Genomic DNA, 18,715 nt, shown 5'->3' on the forward strand with positions numbered 1-18,715 from the left:
CCACCCTCAGTTCCCAGCAATCTTCCTTTTGGTGGTGATGGGATTTGTCTTTCCCAATGGCGTGATGGCTTTGGTCTAGAGTGGGAGTGGAGTCCACAAAACCTGTATGGAATTAGCTTAGGACATCCTTTTCCCCCTAACAATAGAAGAGCTTGCTTAGTTGGAGGGTACAGGGGTTCTCAGATGGGAACCTGAGTTGGTTTTAGACATTTTTGTTTAACAAAAGGGACAGGACTTTACATATTGAGATCATGAGATTCGGCCAACTTTGTTCATCCAAAGCACCTCACCCATAACCTCCTGTTAGTCAGATAAGATAGAAGTTTTGCAGCTAGTGGCACCTGGCATGACATAAACTAATAGGGTTTGAGTCACTTTGTTCTAAAATGTGCATGGCTATTTTTCAGAAATACTGGATGGGACAAGTAGGGGCTGCAGGCATTGTGCTAAATTCCTGTTTTACCTCACCTGGAAATGCCATGTTTCCAAGACAAACAATAAAGCCAGGGTTTCAATGCTATGATTTTCTTCATCTTTGAGATCTGATGGTGTTTCTGTAAGGAAGTGCTTCACAGAATTGTGAAACACCCCCTAGATTATAAGGAATCCTGAGGTTCTCATTCAGAACCCCTGCCAATGCCTTCCTTGCCTCAGGAAGGTTCTCTATAAATTCTTACTGACCTGAATTTCTCCTAAACATTACCATAAACACTTTCAGTTATTTCTTAATGGACTCTGTTCATAACTGCTTAGTCAATTATTTTTATTAGCATAACATCCCTTTTAAGCATAATGATGTTGGAAAAACAGAAACAATGACAGTGTAAGCACATTTTCTCAGCTCTGGCTGATTGTATTTTCTCTTTCTTTTTTGGGGGGGTGAGGGAGACTTCCTTTGCAGACTTGATGAATTAATTGTAAATTTCCCAAGAGGGATCTAGCATTAACTGATCTTTGTCTTTCATTCTGTAATGTTTAGTTTCTATTCTAGTCCCAGTGACTACCCATTGAGACAGAAGTTTGAATATTGCCAAGGGCTCATAAAATTGCTGATGTAACCTACTTTCTCTAGAGAACCTGATTTCAATTTTCATAATGAATTAATGCCTTCTTTCTCCCAATCTCTTTGTTCCGATAGCTATTTGTGGAGACTACTGATGGCAATGGCAGAACTCTCGAGGGGCCAGTCCCTCTGGAAGTCATTGTGATTGATCAGAATGACAACAGACCGATCTTTCGAGAAGGCCCCTACATCGGCCACGTCATGGAAGGATCACCCACAGGTAAGTTAAACTGGCTCACCATTAGCATGATAGTTCAGAAAGTGGTGCCCAATTGTCTTTAGGGATTCTAGAGACTGTCTCATTGATGCTCCAACTTGTTATTTCCCTGGATAGAAGCAGGAGCTGGAAAGCTGCAACCCAGAGCATGACTGGGGTGCACTGAAAATATCTTCCCTGCCACTGAAGGTGATCCTTGAAGGGTGACCCACATTTCAGTCACTGGTGCATGTCTGATGTTGGACACAAGGCAAGGGACTTTGAAGAAATTTAAGAACCTCTTTACATGCTTCTTGTTTATTCATTTTCATAATAGCTTTTAATAAGAATCATTTTGGGGGAAAATGGGTAGAACATTTTCCCCTTCTCAATTAGCTTGGAGAAATCTTTTTGTCTTCAGTCAAAGAGCCAAAGGCAAGACATTGTATTTCTCTCTGGAAATACACATGCCTATTATAATGGAAATCACTCAAGGCCACTAGGGAGCTCCTGTTATCTTGTCCCCACTTTTAACCTTTCTATCAGGGAAGAAAGGTTAACATTCAGAGCTCCCTTTTTTAGCCCAGTAGATACTAATTACAGCATTCCATCCCAGCAGAAGTCACTCCTGAGTATAATGTTTGAGAAAGTAAAGAACAAAGTAGAAAAATCCCAATTATAATACTGGACTTTGAGTTTAAGCTTGAAAATACATTTGAGGGGGGAAAGTGCCGTATAAATGCTATCACTGTTGCTATGTGTAGATTATGCCAAAACAAATAAATAAAAGAGTCATTCAGCAGACCAGACAGGAGATGCAAGCCTGAGAACGGCTTTAACTGGTGTTTTTCCCCCTTTGGTGAATTGATGGGATGTATCAATAACATGTAGATACAGGAGGCTCTGGAAGCGTTGTCATGGTAACCTGCCTAGAGCTACCTGGTGAATAAATGTATGCAAGGTGCTGAAAACCTCTGTTCAGCTTCAAGGAGCTGGGTCTCTGTGCATGTCATAAGAAGGCCAGGGGCAGGAGCCACCTTCTTCAGTAGGGATTTGGATGCATTCTGTAAAAATCGAGAGGATCCTAGCTGCTGGATCACCAGGGAAGCCAATGTTCTGGGGAGTGGTTGGAGGTGGAGGACTGATGCAGGCCTGCAGAGATGAGGATTGGCAGGGGAAGGTAGGTCAGATCACTTCCCTGTAAATCTTCCCAAGGGCGCCGCCCAGGAGGCTGCTTTTGGAAAGAGGGCTTCTGGTGAGAGGAGTCCTAAAATTAGGGGTTGCAATTTACAGAGCTCTTCTTAAACAAGCTGATGTGCAGAACAAGTTAGGAGAAGTGGAGTAGAAAGCTTTTACAGAGACTGGAGTTTGAGCAGAACAATGATTCCTGGTTTCCATCCATGGAAGCGACTAGAGTGTGTGAGTGTGTGAGTGACTAGAATTCCAGATGTGCTGGAAAAGTGTTCTAAATGTAAATGACAATGGTTACATTTGAGACAGCTATGAGTTTGTGCGTGTCTTTGTATATTATGTGTGTATATGATTAGACAATGTCCAATTTTCCTCCCACCGTGTCCTTCCTTAAAGTTTCAAAAAGAATTTCAAATTTTATTGGTTTATATACATGCCATATTTTCAAAGAAAAATGGAATCCTTTATACACATTGAATTTCTTAAAGCTCAAAGCAATTCAGTTAGGGTGGACGCATCTCCAGCAAAACATAAACCACCTCAAAATTCTATTTATGATTGGTATTATTCTATAAAAATGCACAAAGACTCTGGCAGCTGTATGGAGCAGCTACCTTCAGTTATGCAGATTACAGCCTAAATCATTGTTTCTTTTTTCAGCACCTCTGGGGCTAAAGCAGGAATTGGAGTCTGTCAAATTTTGGGGTCTTTCTTGAGTGAAAGTGTTAGGGGAAACTTTTAGAGGAAAAATCAAACCTTGACAACTGTAACAATGAGCTCCTCCCCTGTTTCCCTTGCTCATCAACAGTATATGGGACCCTCCATGTCCTAGACTTTGTACCAGATCCAGCCTACAGAGGGGGTTGCTGACCCTGGAATGAGTGTGGTGACTCTCCCCAGTTCACACAAATAGTCGGGGAGGGACATTGTTCAGGACACACCTGTGTTATCTCCCTTCACGTCATGTGCTCTTCTGTCTGTCCCACAAGCAACTCTCACAGCGTTTAGTTGAGCACTTAGTGTGTGCTGAGAGCTGTGGATACACTATAGCAATTCTTCCACTCTCCCATTCCCTACCCTAAGGGTTGGGGTGCATCTTCCCCTTGTTACAGGTGAGAAAATGGCACCTGGAAGAGGCCCAGGAGCTTGACCAAAAAGGGTCCAGCCGGTGTATGAGCCAGATTCCGGGCCTGTCTCTGGCTTTAAGGCATGGGCTCTCTGGGGCACCACGTAGAAGGCAGCCACCTCTGTCTTCTTCCCCGTGGACTCTGCAGGCCTAGCTGGGGGTGGTATTTGTACATTTCTCTCAGATAAACTGACTTTGCTCTTACCAGAAAATGATCAGTTTTTCTGACCAAATAACCAGTCACTGAATCACTTTTAATACAATGAGAGCTTTTGCTAGGGCTCTAGGGTTAAAATGTCAACCCCCCCAGGCCCTTGTCATCACTCACATCACTGTGTTCTGGGTCCACATAACCAGAGCCAGCTCTATGGTGACCTGTAGGTCATAGAGCACCCCCACTCAGGATCCCACCCTTGGTTTACTGCTGTGTCTTCACCATCTTAAAGCTCTTGATAATCATTCATAATTATTAATAAACACAAGGGTCCTTGTGTTTTCACTTTGCATTGAGTCTCACAATGATGTAGCTGGTCCCACACTAAACCCTGGGGCCTCAAGCTGGGTCGGATGCTTTTCTAGCTCCTTAGCAAGGTGAGACCTCAGGTAGGTTAGTGAAGCTTCTAGAAGTCTCAGTTGCCTTGTCTGTACATGACATGGGGCTGTAACAGTATCTTTCCTAGAGAACCATTTGCAAATGAGACAATGAGCTTCACTCAGCGCTTAGAATATAATAAATGTTCAAGAAATGCCAATGTGTCGTTAATGCTGCAATCATTCTTATTATTCTGGTGTGTGCCCTGTAGGGAGGGTAAGGCAAAGAGACATGCAGTCACTGTGAATGAACATCCATCTCCCAACAAACCCAGCATCATTTCCATGTTCCCATGTACCTGGATGCCATCAGCTCCAATCCATCACAGAGGAAGGTCACCCATATTTATCTCTGTGTGCAGACAGGAGGCTATTCCTATCTGCTCAGCACTGAACCCCAGGGTATTGTTTTGGGGGATCGTTACTGGATGAAGGCGGATCAACAGAAAATAATGGTCTTTGAACTTTGTAGATTATGAGCTGTTCCTTTTGTAGCGTCTCAGGCATTGATTTATGTGACCCAAGCCCAGGCTCTGGCTGCTCCATGGGCCCGGCAGAGCTCTGCGTGAGTCTGGTGGGTTTTGTGCCTGAGACATATCAAGTATATATGAGGAGAGGGCGGGGACACACATGCCAAGCCCCACAGGACCTTGCTGGCACCAATTCCTGAGTGTCTTGCCAGCTGTAATCCTCTGTATGCACCTTTGAAAAGGGCTGACCATGAGCTATGACGGGCAGGACTGGCAGGGGCAGGCCCTGATATGAGGACTGAGGGCTGTGGCAAGCCTGGGAGGTACAGGGCCCAGGGGATGCATGCTGCAGGAAGGAAAGCCAGCAATTCAAGGCACTGCACCAAGCCAGCACCCAGAGTGGGCAGGGTGAGTTTGAGGCCTAGATGTGGTCCTCTAGGAAACAACATAAAAAACACACTTTAGATATATTCCAGCCCGGAGGCCTGAGACCTGGGATATCCATCCCTCTCTACACCCCCAAGTCCAGCAGACATAAGTTACAAGCTGGCCAAGGAGACTTTAATTCCAGGGCACTTTTGGCCAGCTGTGAACAGGGCCTGGGTTCTGGAAAAGTCTTGCAGCAAGACTTAGGAGCTGTGTTCATCCCCCTATGCTTGGGCCACCCTGAATGTCAGCAGGGCAGCAGGGAGAAAGCCCCTCACCTCCTGCACAGGTGTGAGATGGCAGGGGAGGGAGGCCACTTGAGGAATCCCCATCCCCCAACTCTGTGACACTGTGCCTTCTCTTTAGAGAGCGACATTGACCTTGCTGTTTAGATGCAGGCCGGATTTAGAGGAGCAGGTTCTTATTCATGAGCAATGCCCCTTGTTAGATGTGTGCTGACACTTCCTTGGTCTGAGGAAGAAGCAGAGGGAGTAGCAGCTAAATCCTATCTTCTAGCTTCTGGAAGCCCAAGGACCCTACCTTCTTGGCTTCCTCTCTTGCTCCCTTCATTTTTTTCCCATCCAATATTGCTAAGCATCTGCTTTGTGCCAGCACAATTCTACACGCAAAGGTACAGCTGTGAACCTGGTAAGCAGCCGAGCAGGGAGACTGGTAACCGAGACAGATGCACATCAGAAGGGAGATGTGGTGAGTCCACAGTGAAGCCACATCCCTGCCCCTAGGAGGAGGGACGGCAATGACCTCCCTGAAGAGGTGACATGAGGAAGTCAGAGGTTTTGTCTTTTATTTTTCCTCTGGGACCCGCCTGAGTTTCTGGCCTGCAAGACACAGTTACTTTAATTTTTAAACAATTCTTGTCATGTCAGACCTTAGGAACAACAGCCAATCAGGTGGCCTTTGGGACAATTGACTGTCTCTATGGCTCAGTTTTCCTTGACAGTCACTGTTTTCCGAAACAGCTTAGGCTCAATCAAGATTTTTTTTTTTTTTGATATCTGGTGTTTGATATTTTTGAGACCTCACTCACAGAAAGTCCTCCACTTGGTGTGACCCATAAATTCCCTTTTCCTGTCACCTGTCTATTTGTTGTAATAGCAATGTGACTTTCAGTCCACCAACTATCCAGTTTTCTTGTGCTGGTATTTTTGGACATTCACATTAAAGTTTTTTTTCCATTCACAACTATCCCAACCAATCCCACAGGCTTCTGGAACACTGAGCATCTGGTTTCTTTTTTCTTCTTTAGTAGACACATTTCTTAAAAAGTAAAAAAAAAAAAAAAAACTATTCATTTTTTTCTTTTGTGGGTGAAAAAGTGTGGTTGCCCCCAAATCTTACCATCTTGGGGAACATGGTTCTAGGACTCTCTCCCAGCAGCTGGAGGCACTGGGGTATACATACTCTGGGGTATGCTCTGCAACTTTACAGAAGTTGAACAGAACTTTACGGAAGCAGAACACTACCCTCCTTCCTGCAACTCACTTTCTTCACTCTGCAGGACCCTAAGGACAGTCTTGTAAGTCAATAAATTCCAAGTGACATCTTTGTTTTAAATAGTCTGCGTCTTGCTCTACCCTCATCTAGTTAGTCAAGACCTGCTTATTTAAGTTGTGCTCACTTTTCCACACTCATAATTAGTTCCACAGGGGAGAAAACATCTGCCCCCACTTGCTTGACAGCTTCTTTAGGGTAAAGAAGCATACATGTGGGATCGATGGAATAGAGGATGGACATGAGTGTGTTACATTTAGATCCATCATAGGATGAGGCTTCTCATTTGCACCTTGTCATAGCTCATAAGAGGACACTGCAATAGTCTCTCTCTCTCTCTCTCTCTCTCTCTCTCTCTCTCTCTCTCTCTCTCTCTCTCTCTTTTAAGATTTATTTATGCATAGAAGAACTGGGTACAGGCCAGAGGTGCAGGGGATTCACCAGAGACAGAGTGGGGAACAGAACAGGAGGATGACTGAAATACACTGCTGAGGGGAGCAGCGAGCGAGTAAGGAGAGGTCTGCTGCACCATGTGGGTCAGCTCCCTGGCCAGGGATCAAACTTGTGCTGCAGTGGCTGCAGACAGCTTCATAGGTTGCATCTTAACCCCTTGCGCCACCCAGGAAGCCCAACAGTCTCTCTTTTTACATGTGAACCTGTTGGTGGACATTCTTTTTTGTTTTTCTGAAATATGTCCAACCTCTCCAAGTCTGTAGTCAGTTCACAAGTTGTAGCTATAGATTGTGACCTACCTTGTTTTAGAATCTTCCCTAAATTCTATATTCGAGGATGGGGTCTGATACTAGGGACAATAGTCTCTCTTCTGGAGTCATCCGAGGAGTCTTCACCAGGGATGCTGCCCAGGACCAGATGTCATTAACTTGCTGCAGTGTCATTCAAATTGACTTAGGTGGTGCTTGAATTATTGGAACAAGTTGCCCTAGTGCAGTTGACCATAAAACAAAATTTATGAAAGAGTTGCTTAATTTAATCAGAGACATCTCCCTAAAGAGAAAATTTCAGAAATAAAGCATATCAAAAATATTGAGCTACCTGAACTTTGCTAGCTGCTCAGGAAGCTCATTCTCCTCCAGGTTGTTCCAAACTCTGTCTGGGGGGCCCCAGTGGATATCTTAAAAGGGCTCCAAAGCAAGCCAGTTTGTTCCTTGATCATAGCCACAAGGTTTATCCCTCCTTCATACCCCAGTGCTCCCTGACGGCCACTGTTCATGTATTTTAATCCTTCACTGCCAGCCCACCGGAGCTTTGAGAGATGCCATAGGGCTTGACAAGATGGGGAGAATACCTGGACCCCTTAGTTCTATGAAAAGGATGTCCAACCAATAAAAATGTATGTCTCATCTTTAATGTGAGTGACTTTGAAAACAGTTCTTGTCATTTTCATTCACAGCCCTCTAGCCAACATGTGGTTGGATACCAACTCAAGAGACAGACACCACATTCTTCCTTGCCACTCTCTCTCTCTAACCACAGAGTCCTTGCTCCTGGCCAGCCTTTTGTGTCTGTCTCTCCTCTGCCAATCATTTACCCTCATCCCCATTCATGTCACACCTTCACATTCTAGGCAGTGAGTCTAATCTAGTGGACTCAGAGATAGGTTTCCTGTCCTCATGGAGAGTATCTGCTCATAAAACAACATGTGGTAGCTGTGACCCACTAATTTGTTGAGCCTAGTTTATACTCAAGCTGAGATCCCTCCCCACATCACCCTACATTTGGGAGAGGGAAGGATTTGCGACATCAGATATTGAAAAGTTAAATAGACACGTGTACGTACACAAACACAAAGATACATGTACATATTTGCATACGATATGTATGTATAAACCTGGTCCATTGTAGACTCTTTAGAAAAAGTTTGCAGACTCCTGTTTTAGAGCTCCATTAGTTTTGATTACATTTTAAATTTAGTAGGAAGCCCCTGGGGTGTTTTAAAGAGAAAGGTATAAAATCTGATTTTGCAGGTAAAAGATGACTTGCACCCCTCAGTGGAAAGCAGAATATGGCTGCAAGGGCTGTCAGTGTTTGAGGAAGAGGGAGCCTGGCCTGCACTGGGGTGGTAGTGGTGGAGATAGAGAGAGGAGGTCACGTAAGGTTTTCCTGATGAGCCCATCATGAATGGGGGAATACTAAATATTGACTCATTTCATGACTTGGGATTACTGTAACTGATACCTTCTATATGGTATTATGGTAATACTGTAAACCTTAATGGGTTTATAAATTGTCCTCAGGTATGAACTGGGTTTTACCTTCAGTTTTCTTTCTAAGACATAAGCTCAAGGGAACTGGATTGTGTTCTCTTCATCCTTGATTTTTAGCATTTATCATTGAGTTCCAGGCACACGATAACAACTCGATAAATCCCAGTCAATGAACAAATGCCCCAAATGACAGAAAGTGTGAATCACCATAAATTTCCTTTTCTATTTGATTTTAAAATAAATGTTGTCTTTATTGGGAATTTATTCATTCCTTCAACAAATATCTCACAAGTGCCTGTTGTGTGCCTGATACACTGCTGCTCATTAGGATGGGGTGGGGGAGGTGCAAAAACAGTCATGGTCCCTGACTCCACAGCATTTTCAGACTAATGAGGAAGGAAGACACTAAATACACCCCAAGCAGCTTGTCACAGCTGCAGAGGAGAAAGGCAGGTGCCCACTGGGAGTGCTCACCTGAGCTGAGGGAGGAAGATGGTGCCCATCCCTGGGTATTGCAGCAGAGGTAGTCATCACTATGCTCTTTCCAGCTCTGGATACTGGTAATACTCCTATACCTTTCTTTTAATGAGATCCTTACAATTATTTTACAACTGAGGGAACAGAGGCTCAGGGAGGGCAGGTTGCTTCCCCAAGGTCACACAGTTGGTCAGTGATGAAGCTGTGATTCAAGCTCAGACTGAGTCCTGTGCCCTTTTGTTTTCCTCCGCATGCACAAGACATTCTGTCCTTGTACCGGCTCACCCATGAAAATGGCAACATTAGTCCAAATCTTCCACTCCAAGTATACAGAGCATGTCCTTATCTCTCTGTGTGTGTGTGTGTGTGTGTGTGTAGATGAAGGAAGGGAAAAAAAGGAGAGAGGGTGAAGGAGGACCCCCACAAGCCTTCAGTTCTTTTATTATGGCCTGGCTTTTCAGGTAACTCCAGGAAGGCCAGTTCCTGAAGGTGGCCTTGTCAACACAGCCAGATTCTCCCCCTAGCGGTAGTTTGGGAGACGCTCAAGGAGAACTCTTCTGGAAGATTCATAAGGAATGTTAGGCCATCAATCAAGCCAGTCTACAAATGTCAGTTTGAAAGGATTTATAATCAGCAGCGAGCTTGATAAACCAGCTTTTACTGCAGCACAGTTGCTGTAAGAACAGCGACCCTTCTGGGGGCAGGGTCTAGAGCAGCTGCCTCCATCTGTCTGTACAAAATCCTTCGAGCCCTTCACTGTAATAAATGTACAATATACTAAAAGGAACCCAGTAATTTATGTATGGAACCACCTTCCTTCTTCAGTAAATGGAAGAGATTCAATATGCTTACTTCAATGGGAAGAGGGCATGCAAAATCCCTTTCAAGTGTATGTTTTATAAAATATAGGTCATGAATTGATTTTTCCACTATCAAAGAGAAAATTTTAATAGACTTACAGCTTTCTTGCTTTAATTATGACTGCATTTTAAAAAACCCAAACATAGTACCCAAAGCAATTTTTATTATCTAGAAATGACTCTTTTCAAAGATATCTCAAAAGTTTGGTTTGGGGAATTTTTTTTTTTTTAAATCATGATTTTTTTTTTAAAGATTTATTTATTTATACAAGCCCTGGGTACAGTCAGAAGCATGGGAGGGTGAGAGAATTCACCAGAGCCAGAGCGGGGAGCAGAGCAGGCAGACCTACGAAATACACTGCTGAGGGGAGCAGTGGGCGCGGCAGGAGAGGTCTGTCGCGCCATGTGGGACCCTCGCCGGTGGCTGGGAATCAAACCGGTGCTGCAAAGGCTGCGGGCAGCTTCACAGCCCAGCGCTCAACCGCTGCGCCACCAGGGGAGGCCCTGGTTTGGGGAATTTTCAATGTTTTCTTCCTACTCTGGTTTCCTACTTTCGTTGAGGGTGTCATGGTTTATATTTGGCCCATGTGTGGTTACTAAGAGGCTGCTCACACAGATGCCCTATTTGTAAGGAGGGCAGGGTCAGTTTGTATTTCTGTGGTGGGGCCAATAGTCTCAGGCACGGCCTCCTTTCAGAATGACAGGGAACCTTGGCCTGTTTCCTTGGCCTTCAAAACCACATTCCGTGAGCTGCTTGCCATCTGTTCCTCTGCTTCTCCCCTGGCTTCTGCAGTTTCGCCCTCTTTCTGGCTGAGCAGTGTCTGTGCTCCTTAGCACACACCAAAGCCATAAGCCAGGGTTAGAGGCAACAACTGGAATAATAACCTTGACATGTGACGTCAAGTTCTGTCTGTGTGGGGTGCATCCTTCAGAAGTGGCTAGTGGATCTCCACTAGTGTATCTGACATGGTTTAACTTGAAAAGACCCATGCAGCTGAAACTAAGATAACCGAGAGGCTCTTGCCGCTGCCGACAGATGTTCTTGAATTCAGAGCAGTGCTGCTTGTGCTGTGGATGATTTTGCCGCCCCCCACCCCACTGCCTCCATAGGATACTTGTGGTGGCCACATATCAGGGGGAGGAGGCGAGGGTGCCACTGGCATCTATGCCGTAGGGGCCAAGTATGCTTCTAAATATGTAAATATGCAGGACACAACAAAGGATTATTTAGCTCAAAATGCCCATGGTGCCATGGTTAAGACCCCTTGACCTAGATGGAGAAATGAAGGGTTTTCAAACCCAAATCTAAAAACTCCGGAGGGCAGATGCTACAGTGTAGGCATTGGGCAGTACCCCTCTGCAGGGAGTGCCAAGCTGAGTGATGGGAGACCCTGTTCCTGTGGGCAAGGTCCACCCACAGGGAACCGCTGTCAACAGTGAGGGCTCGGTGGATGGGACTGAGGGTGGCTGTGCTTTATCTCATTGTCTCGGCATAGAGCCGTAGGAGGTAGGTGCTTTGATGACCTCCAGGCTTCCAATGAGGACACTGAAGCTTAAAGAAGCTAGAAAGCAGCACAGTGACTTCCTCCTAAATATCCATTCTGCTGCTTTAGAAGCGCTGCATCTGTAGCTAGGCACAGCCAAGTGATAAAGTACTGGCCAGGGAGCTATAACCAGGAGTGTTGTGTTTAGACGCAGGGGATACGTTTGGGAGCCTCATCAGCTGGGAAGTGTGTCCTTTTGTCTTTCTACCAACTGTTCCTTTTTTCAAGTTGTTTATTGAGGTAAAGTTGGTTTTCATCAATGTATCTGCTTTGGGGGTTATATGTTTAAATGGCTACAAATGTATGTTTTCACACCATGTCCACCCCCCCCCCCCGCCCCAATAATGCTACACTTGCTCCACTGGGCCCCATGTTCCCCTGTTCCCTCCATGCCACCCTCCCTTCTTGTTGCCTCAGCTTTGCAACCAAATGACAAGGGTTTATTTTAGGTTTGGTTTTTCCTGACCTTTGCTTTGTTTCTCTGTGTGTCACAAATTAGTGAGTCCATCGATATTTGGCTTTCTCCTTCTGACTTATTTTGCTTAACATAATCCCCTCCAGTTCCATCCATGTTGTTACCAATGGCAAGAGTTCATCTTTTTATATAGCTGAGTAGTATTCCATTGTATAAATATTTATTTTTCTCATCTACCCCTCTGTCCCTGGGCACTTTAGGCTGGTTTGATATCTTAGCTTTTGTAAATATGCTGCAGTAAACATCAGCATGCATAGAGCCCTTCAAGTTAGTGTTTTTTGTGTTCTTTTGGTAGATACCTAGGAGTGGAATTGCTGGGTCATATGGTAGGTCTATTTTCAATATTGTATCTACTGCCTATTATCACTGCCTGGAATAAGGTAGGATTATTGGAATTCATGCAGCCACCATGCTTTGTAAGGTTATTTTGAGAGTGAAAACCATGTCTACAGATAGTCAAAAGATAGAAAGAGACTAGATCCTGTTGCCTTTGGTTGCCCCGCCTGCCCCAGACTCTCTCCCCAGAATGACTTTTTGTAGAACAATAATGGCTCTCACATCAGTTCTCTGTATTTATAGCCAAATCTAATAATAATGACATATCCAGTGTCACTCAACCAGTAAAAATTATAACCCAGACAATTTGACGCCACACCATGCACTTAGCTGCTATGTGATGCTTTTCAGTATAATCAGCTCCCCTTACTCCTCTGAGTGGGTTTCATGCCACCAGTTTCTGTTCGGTTAATCAAAAAATGGAGCCTTTATTGGAGCAAACATGATCTTTGTGTCCTCCATTATCTTAGAGTTCTTTCCAAAAAACGTTCTGAAGTCTCTTTGTCATGAGATATTTTTATTAGATTGAAAATATACTCATTGCCTTATGAAGGAAATTGTCTTAGTGATTTTGATTCCCACTTATCACTGTAATTTCAGATCATCAATATTGATGATCTGAAAATACTCCAATAGTGCACGTTATCACATGACTACCATTTATAGCACTGTGCTGGTCTTCAGGGCTAGCGAGGGAGGGGAAAGGGTTAGGGAATGTTAAGAGGATTCTAGAAAGTTTTGGGAGAATATTAATTTTTTTCTTGCTGGTGAGTCAACAGGAAATGCATCCTTAGGAGGCACCTGTCAATTCAGCAGGGAGATCAATATGTCCTGATGAGAGCAAGCATGAGGGTTGAGACCCTTGGCTCAGTGTCCAAAAGGCCTAGTTTTCAATTACACTCCACCACTAATTGGGAGATGGTGAGCATATTGTTTTACCTCTCTGTGCTCTGGATAACTCCTGTGCAAAATGAGAATAATGATACTTCCCACAAAGGGTAGCTGTGAGGATTCAATGAGGAATGGACATCAAGCTTTGAGCAACCTGCCTGACAAAATACTACATGCACCATATATCTGGCAGCCACCAGCAGCTAGATTGACTGAGTCTTAGAGCCCTTGCCCAGGCTCGCCTGGGAGGAAGGAGCTCGGCAGAGCAGCGGAGCCCGGTTCCAGTCCTGGCTGTTCTCTTACCCGCTGTGTTCATGTAAACCTCCATTCCATTGCTTTAAATTGGTGATAATCCACTGTGGCAGCACTTTTATGAATCTGAATTAGGCAAATTTGACATGATGCAATATGGAAATGTTAGCAAAATCTCATGTGTGCACAGTTTTAGAAACAATGTGATATCCCAAATTTTAAGCAATTTGTCAAGAATTACATAATATCAAAGTGCCTAGGGCTTTCTCTCTCTGTATACACACACATCTTACATATATGGGTATAAGATATAGACATATTTTAATATAATATATAAACTTTAATGAGATATAATTCACATGTTCCTGATCTACCCATTTAAAATATACGATTCAACGGTTTTTAGTATATTCACAGAATCGTGCAATCCTCACCACAAGCAATTTTCCATCATTCCCAGAGGAAATCCTGTATCCATTAGAAGACATTTTCCATTACTTCCCAGACACCGCAGTCCAAGCCAACCACAAATCTGCTTTCTGCCCCTGTAGACATGCCTGTCCCAGGTATTTCCCACAAGGACACTACACCATGTGTGGCGTGTTGTGTCCGACATTCCCCTCACCCCCAGCTCAATGTTTTCAGGCTCATCTGTGTTGTATTTAACACCTCAAAACTCCATTCCTTTTTATTGTCAAAGTCAGGCAATAAAAAAAGAAAAGTGGAAAAAAATCTGTTCTTGCCACAGTTGATGTCACTTTAGCTTGTGAAGATGAATGCACAGCATTCTCTCTCAAGATTCACATTGAATTAATTATGCACATTCTGAATTATTTGAGATATTCAGGAATGAGTCTCTCCCACAAAGTGTGTCTGTGTACTACTTACCTTGCAGTGTTGTTATGAGAATTAAAGGAGATAATACATGTAAGTTCTTGGCAGCGGGTCCCATCAATGGTGGCCCTTCAAGATATGATCCCTCCCCTGCTTGGGCGTGTTTGTTTTATAACACATTTACTTGTAATCTGCTTTTGTGTTCCCCTCATCTTAAGGAATCCTCATATGAATAAGTAAAATAATTACTCATGAATGTTGTCTAAGGGGTTTTCTCACCAGGTATCCAAAAACTACTTTTTGAAAAGAAATCCAGTTTCCACTAATATGTCAAGTTTTTTGGAAACTCACCAGTGCTTCCATTTAGATACCCCTTCACATTTCCACCGATACACATAGAATCCTATTCCATCTGAGACCTGGAGTCTTATAGTCTTGCCATCTTGGGTATGAGTACATTTCTGTTATGGCAATGTCATCATCAGACACATGAACTTTAATGACAGGCAGCTTTTGAAAGCAATCATCAAATGGTCTTTCCTGACTTTTTTCAGCAAAGCGTGTCAGTGAAAGATTTTCAGCCATCCTCAATCCCTCCTCATCTCCCTTTGCCCTCAGCAATTAGGTGCCACATCAAACAGACCACGCTGCTCCTTTAACAAGCCACCTCGGCTTGCCTCAGAGCTGAGAACAGGGGGACAGGTACTTCCAAATCCATGTTCCCATTTCATCCTCCCACTGATGCTGAGTACTATTAGTCTCTGCATTTCAGATGAAAAATCATAACCTCAGAGAGGTGGGCAGAGATATCAGAGGAGGAACTATATATGAGTCTGGGGCTGTGTGACCTCACATCCCATCTTCTTTTAAGGAGACTGCATTTCCTCTCTCGGTATGGGTTAATTACTTTTTAGTATGCCTGCATATCCTCCACAATAAGACTTATTTACCCTTATCCAGTGGTCTCCGATGTAAGCTTTCAGTGCCATTCGCCAGCCAAGACTGTGCATCTAAATAGGAAATGTTTATTTTATTGCTTATGGGAAATGCAACAGGCAAGCAACAAAAACTGCCTGTGGTTTCAGCTGAGAGTCTGAAAGCTAAGAAGCTGCTGTAGGTCATGTGTGTCTGTGGGGAAGTTCCCTCACAGCAGGAGGTCGCCCAGCTGCGCCCAGTCCTAAATGCAACTTAAATGGTAAGGTCAAGCTACATTAAGAAGGGCAAACAACCACCAGAAGAAAATTTTGGAGTTAGAAAAAGTGTAACCAAGGATCTAGAGATCAAATTCATCTATTAAAATAGTAATCAGGAGTGCTTTCTGCGGCAGGTAGCAATTAATAGACTTCAAAATCACAGGCTGATTTTTTTTCCTATTCCCCAAAATTGAGGTATGGGTGGCTGCTGCTTGTGCATCAAATCTAACAATCAGCATCTTTGGAAGTCTCTGGCCTTCTCTTGTGGCTGTAAGACTTGTCACAGCTCTCAACATCACAATAGCTATGGTCAAGGGAGAAAGGGGGAAAGAGGAATTGTCTCTGCTTTTCGTTAGGAAAGAAAAGTCTGAACCATAAGCCCTCTGCAGTCTTTCATTAGCAAGGCCCCTGAGCAGAATGGTGTCATGTGGCTGCTGGAATAGAAGCCAGGTATAAGCCAGTATTTGTGTGTGTGTGTGTGTGTGTGTGAGTGTGTGTGTGTACACATACAGGTATAGTGGGCTGGATTTGGGACGAAGGATTGTTCCCTACACAGCATCCAAAAATTAAGATATTTATTTAACTTTCAAAGGGTGAAAATACAGGAGAAACCATCCCTACCCAAGATTTTATTCTGAGATTGGGAATTAGTGAGAGGGAACACCACTGAAAGGATCCCTTGGTTAAATAAATGAAGGTAATGAAGTCAGACTGGTTAGTTTACTGCTCAAGTTCTCAGAGCCCTTATGATGCTGATGTGAATGGTTGTGTTGATCTCTGAGATGATGCAGCAACAGGAAATCTGTTAAGCAAGTGATGTCCTCTGCTACTTTGTAAAGGCAGCGCTTACCTTCTGACTGCTAGATCAGCATAGAGAGATACCTGAGTAGGCTGCTCCCTCCACAGAAGATCAGTTAGCCTCCCAGGTTGAATGTCAGATGGTCTAGCTCAATACCACGAGCCTCAGAATGGATTGTCAGGCATCTGGTAGACTTGAGGCCTTGGGAATGAAGGACCAGCTAGAGGGAAGGATTTGAGAGTAGTAGACACAAGGACCTTTGTCATTGATACTTCTTGACTCTCCCTCTACATTCACCCCTCCATATTTAGGTACCCTCCTTTACAAAACCAATATAAATATTAACTCAAGAATTTTGGAGTTTCATTTGCTTGGGTGGTAAATCTCCTTTTGTGAAGGCCAACCCTATGTCTAGGTCCTTGTGGGAAATTGACTATCCAGGATCCTGAAGGTGGACATAATAAATCCAAATGAAAAATAACAGACACATTTCCTGCCTATGGATCATCTAGCCATAACTGTTGGTAGCTGTGGTTTGGCTCTCCAGTGCCCTCTGCCTCACTTTTCTCTTACTAGTAAGGCCCAACTTTGCTTGCCTATAGTAAGCAGGATATAGAACTAGTATTTCCGTATATTTCACCACATTTCAGTCTTGCATTCCCCCAAGAAATAGATAAAGGAATTCCCATTACAGATAAGGATCTGGAGCTTAATGGACAGGCAACTTACTGGAATCTCTCAACTTCCCCCCGTGTCTCCCCTTGTGTTGATACAAAATAGGGCATCTATGTGTGAATTGTTGCTCAAGATGGAAGAGGTGACTTTTAACTCATGGTGACTTTTGCCATTGGCCACTGGAGAAATGGAGCCAGAACTACAGTTAGCTTGACTAGTCCAGAGACCAGTGGAAGTGGGGTGATAATTTTAGACTTTCTTTTATGGACATTTGTATTAGTCAGGGTTCTCCAGAGAAGTAGAACCAAAAGAAAAAAGAGATTTATTAGGAGGCACAATAATGGAGGCTGGAAAATCCCCAGATTTGCAGTTGGAGAGCTGGAGAGCTGATATACAGTAGAGTTGAGGCTTCTAGAGTGTGAGGGCTAGGGGTGTGGAGGGGGCCCAGTGGACTGTGGTAGAAGATTATGGGTGCTCTGGCGGTAGGTGCAGTATGGTAACATACATCAGAAGAGGTGTGACCCTGTAACCTAAATCATATACAGTGTTGTCAACCAACATTACCTCAGTAAAAATAAATAAAGCCAGCAGGCTCAAGATGCAAGAGGCATTGTTTCCGTTTGAGTTGACTTCAGGAAAAGAGCAGTGTCCAGGCTTACAGCAGTCAGGGAGGAGGAGCTCCCCCTTACCCAGCCTTTCTCTTCTATTCAGGCCCTCAAGTAAATGGATGAGGCCCACCCACCCACACTGGGGAGGTGACTCTGCTTGACTCAACCTACTGATTCAAACTTTAATCTCATCCAGAACCACTATCACAGATATCAGAGAAACATGTATTTGCAAACATCTGGTCATGCAGCAGCCCAGTTGAACTGGCACATAAAATTAACTGTAACAGTGTTGTAGATAGAAATATAGCCTTGCTCTGCCCACCCCGTGGTCTTATTTGTGTGGTATTGTTACCTTATGTGGAAAAAGAGACTGCCGAAGCATTTCAGGTGACTAACAAGGTGACTATATAATGGAGCCATGTCCCTAGACTGCCAGGAGGTGCCACATGAGCACATGAGCCCATCAGAGCAGAACAGAGCTGGAGAGTGAGGAAAGTTAGAGAGCCGGGCAGAGGTTAATCCAGAGAGTTTCAAAGCCTGAGAGGGTCTCAACCTGTTATTGGCTTGAAAATGGAGTTGGACGTACAGAAAGCACAAGAAGGAAACCCGCCCTGCCCATATCCTAAATAAGCTTGGGCGAGGATTTTTCCCAGAGCCCTCCGAAGCCTTCCCAGTCTTCAGACCGCAGATACTGTGAATAATGAATCGGTGTTCTTGTAAGACATGAGATGGGTGGTGATTTGTTACAGCAGAAACAGAAAATGAATACAGCCTGTGGTTTGTGTTCCCTTACACATTAGTTATGAGTGAAGTTGCTTTTCTCAAGAATGAAAAATAAAATAGCAGAAATGAAGAACACACACACACACATACTTACAAAAGTTCAATTTCAAATGAATTATCAACTAATAATTTTCAAGTATTCCCAATACCATATCATTTTTAAATTAAAACAGCATCAGAAACAA

At 43.9% G+C, this 18,715-nt stretch overlaps 1 protein-coding gene across 1 annotated transcript in view; it reads left to right on the plus strand.

The window, feature by feature from the left end:
• CDH13 (cadherin 13) overlaps positions 1 to 18,715 on the plus strand; it is a gene marked incomplete at both ends in the record, with an annotated part of 945,642 nt that overhangs the window by 638,588 nt on the left and 288,339 nt on the right. Inside the window, one exon of the mRNA XM_084256718.1 lies at positions 1,139 to 1,283. Coding sequence (XP_084112844.1) covers positions 1,139 to 1,283 — 145 coding nt within the window. The remainder of the gene's footprint in view (positions 1 to 1,138; positions 1,284 to 18,715) is intronic.

This window comes from Talpa europaea (genome assembly GCF_964194135.1).
Source record: "Talpa europaea genome assembly, chromosome: 16".
Lineage (NCBI taxonomy): Eukaryota > Metazoa > Chordata > Mammalia > Eulipotyphla > Talpidae > Talpa > Talpa europaea.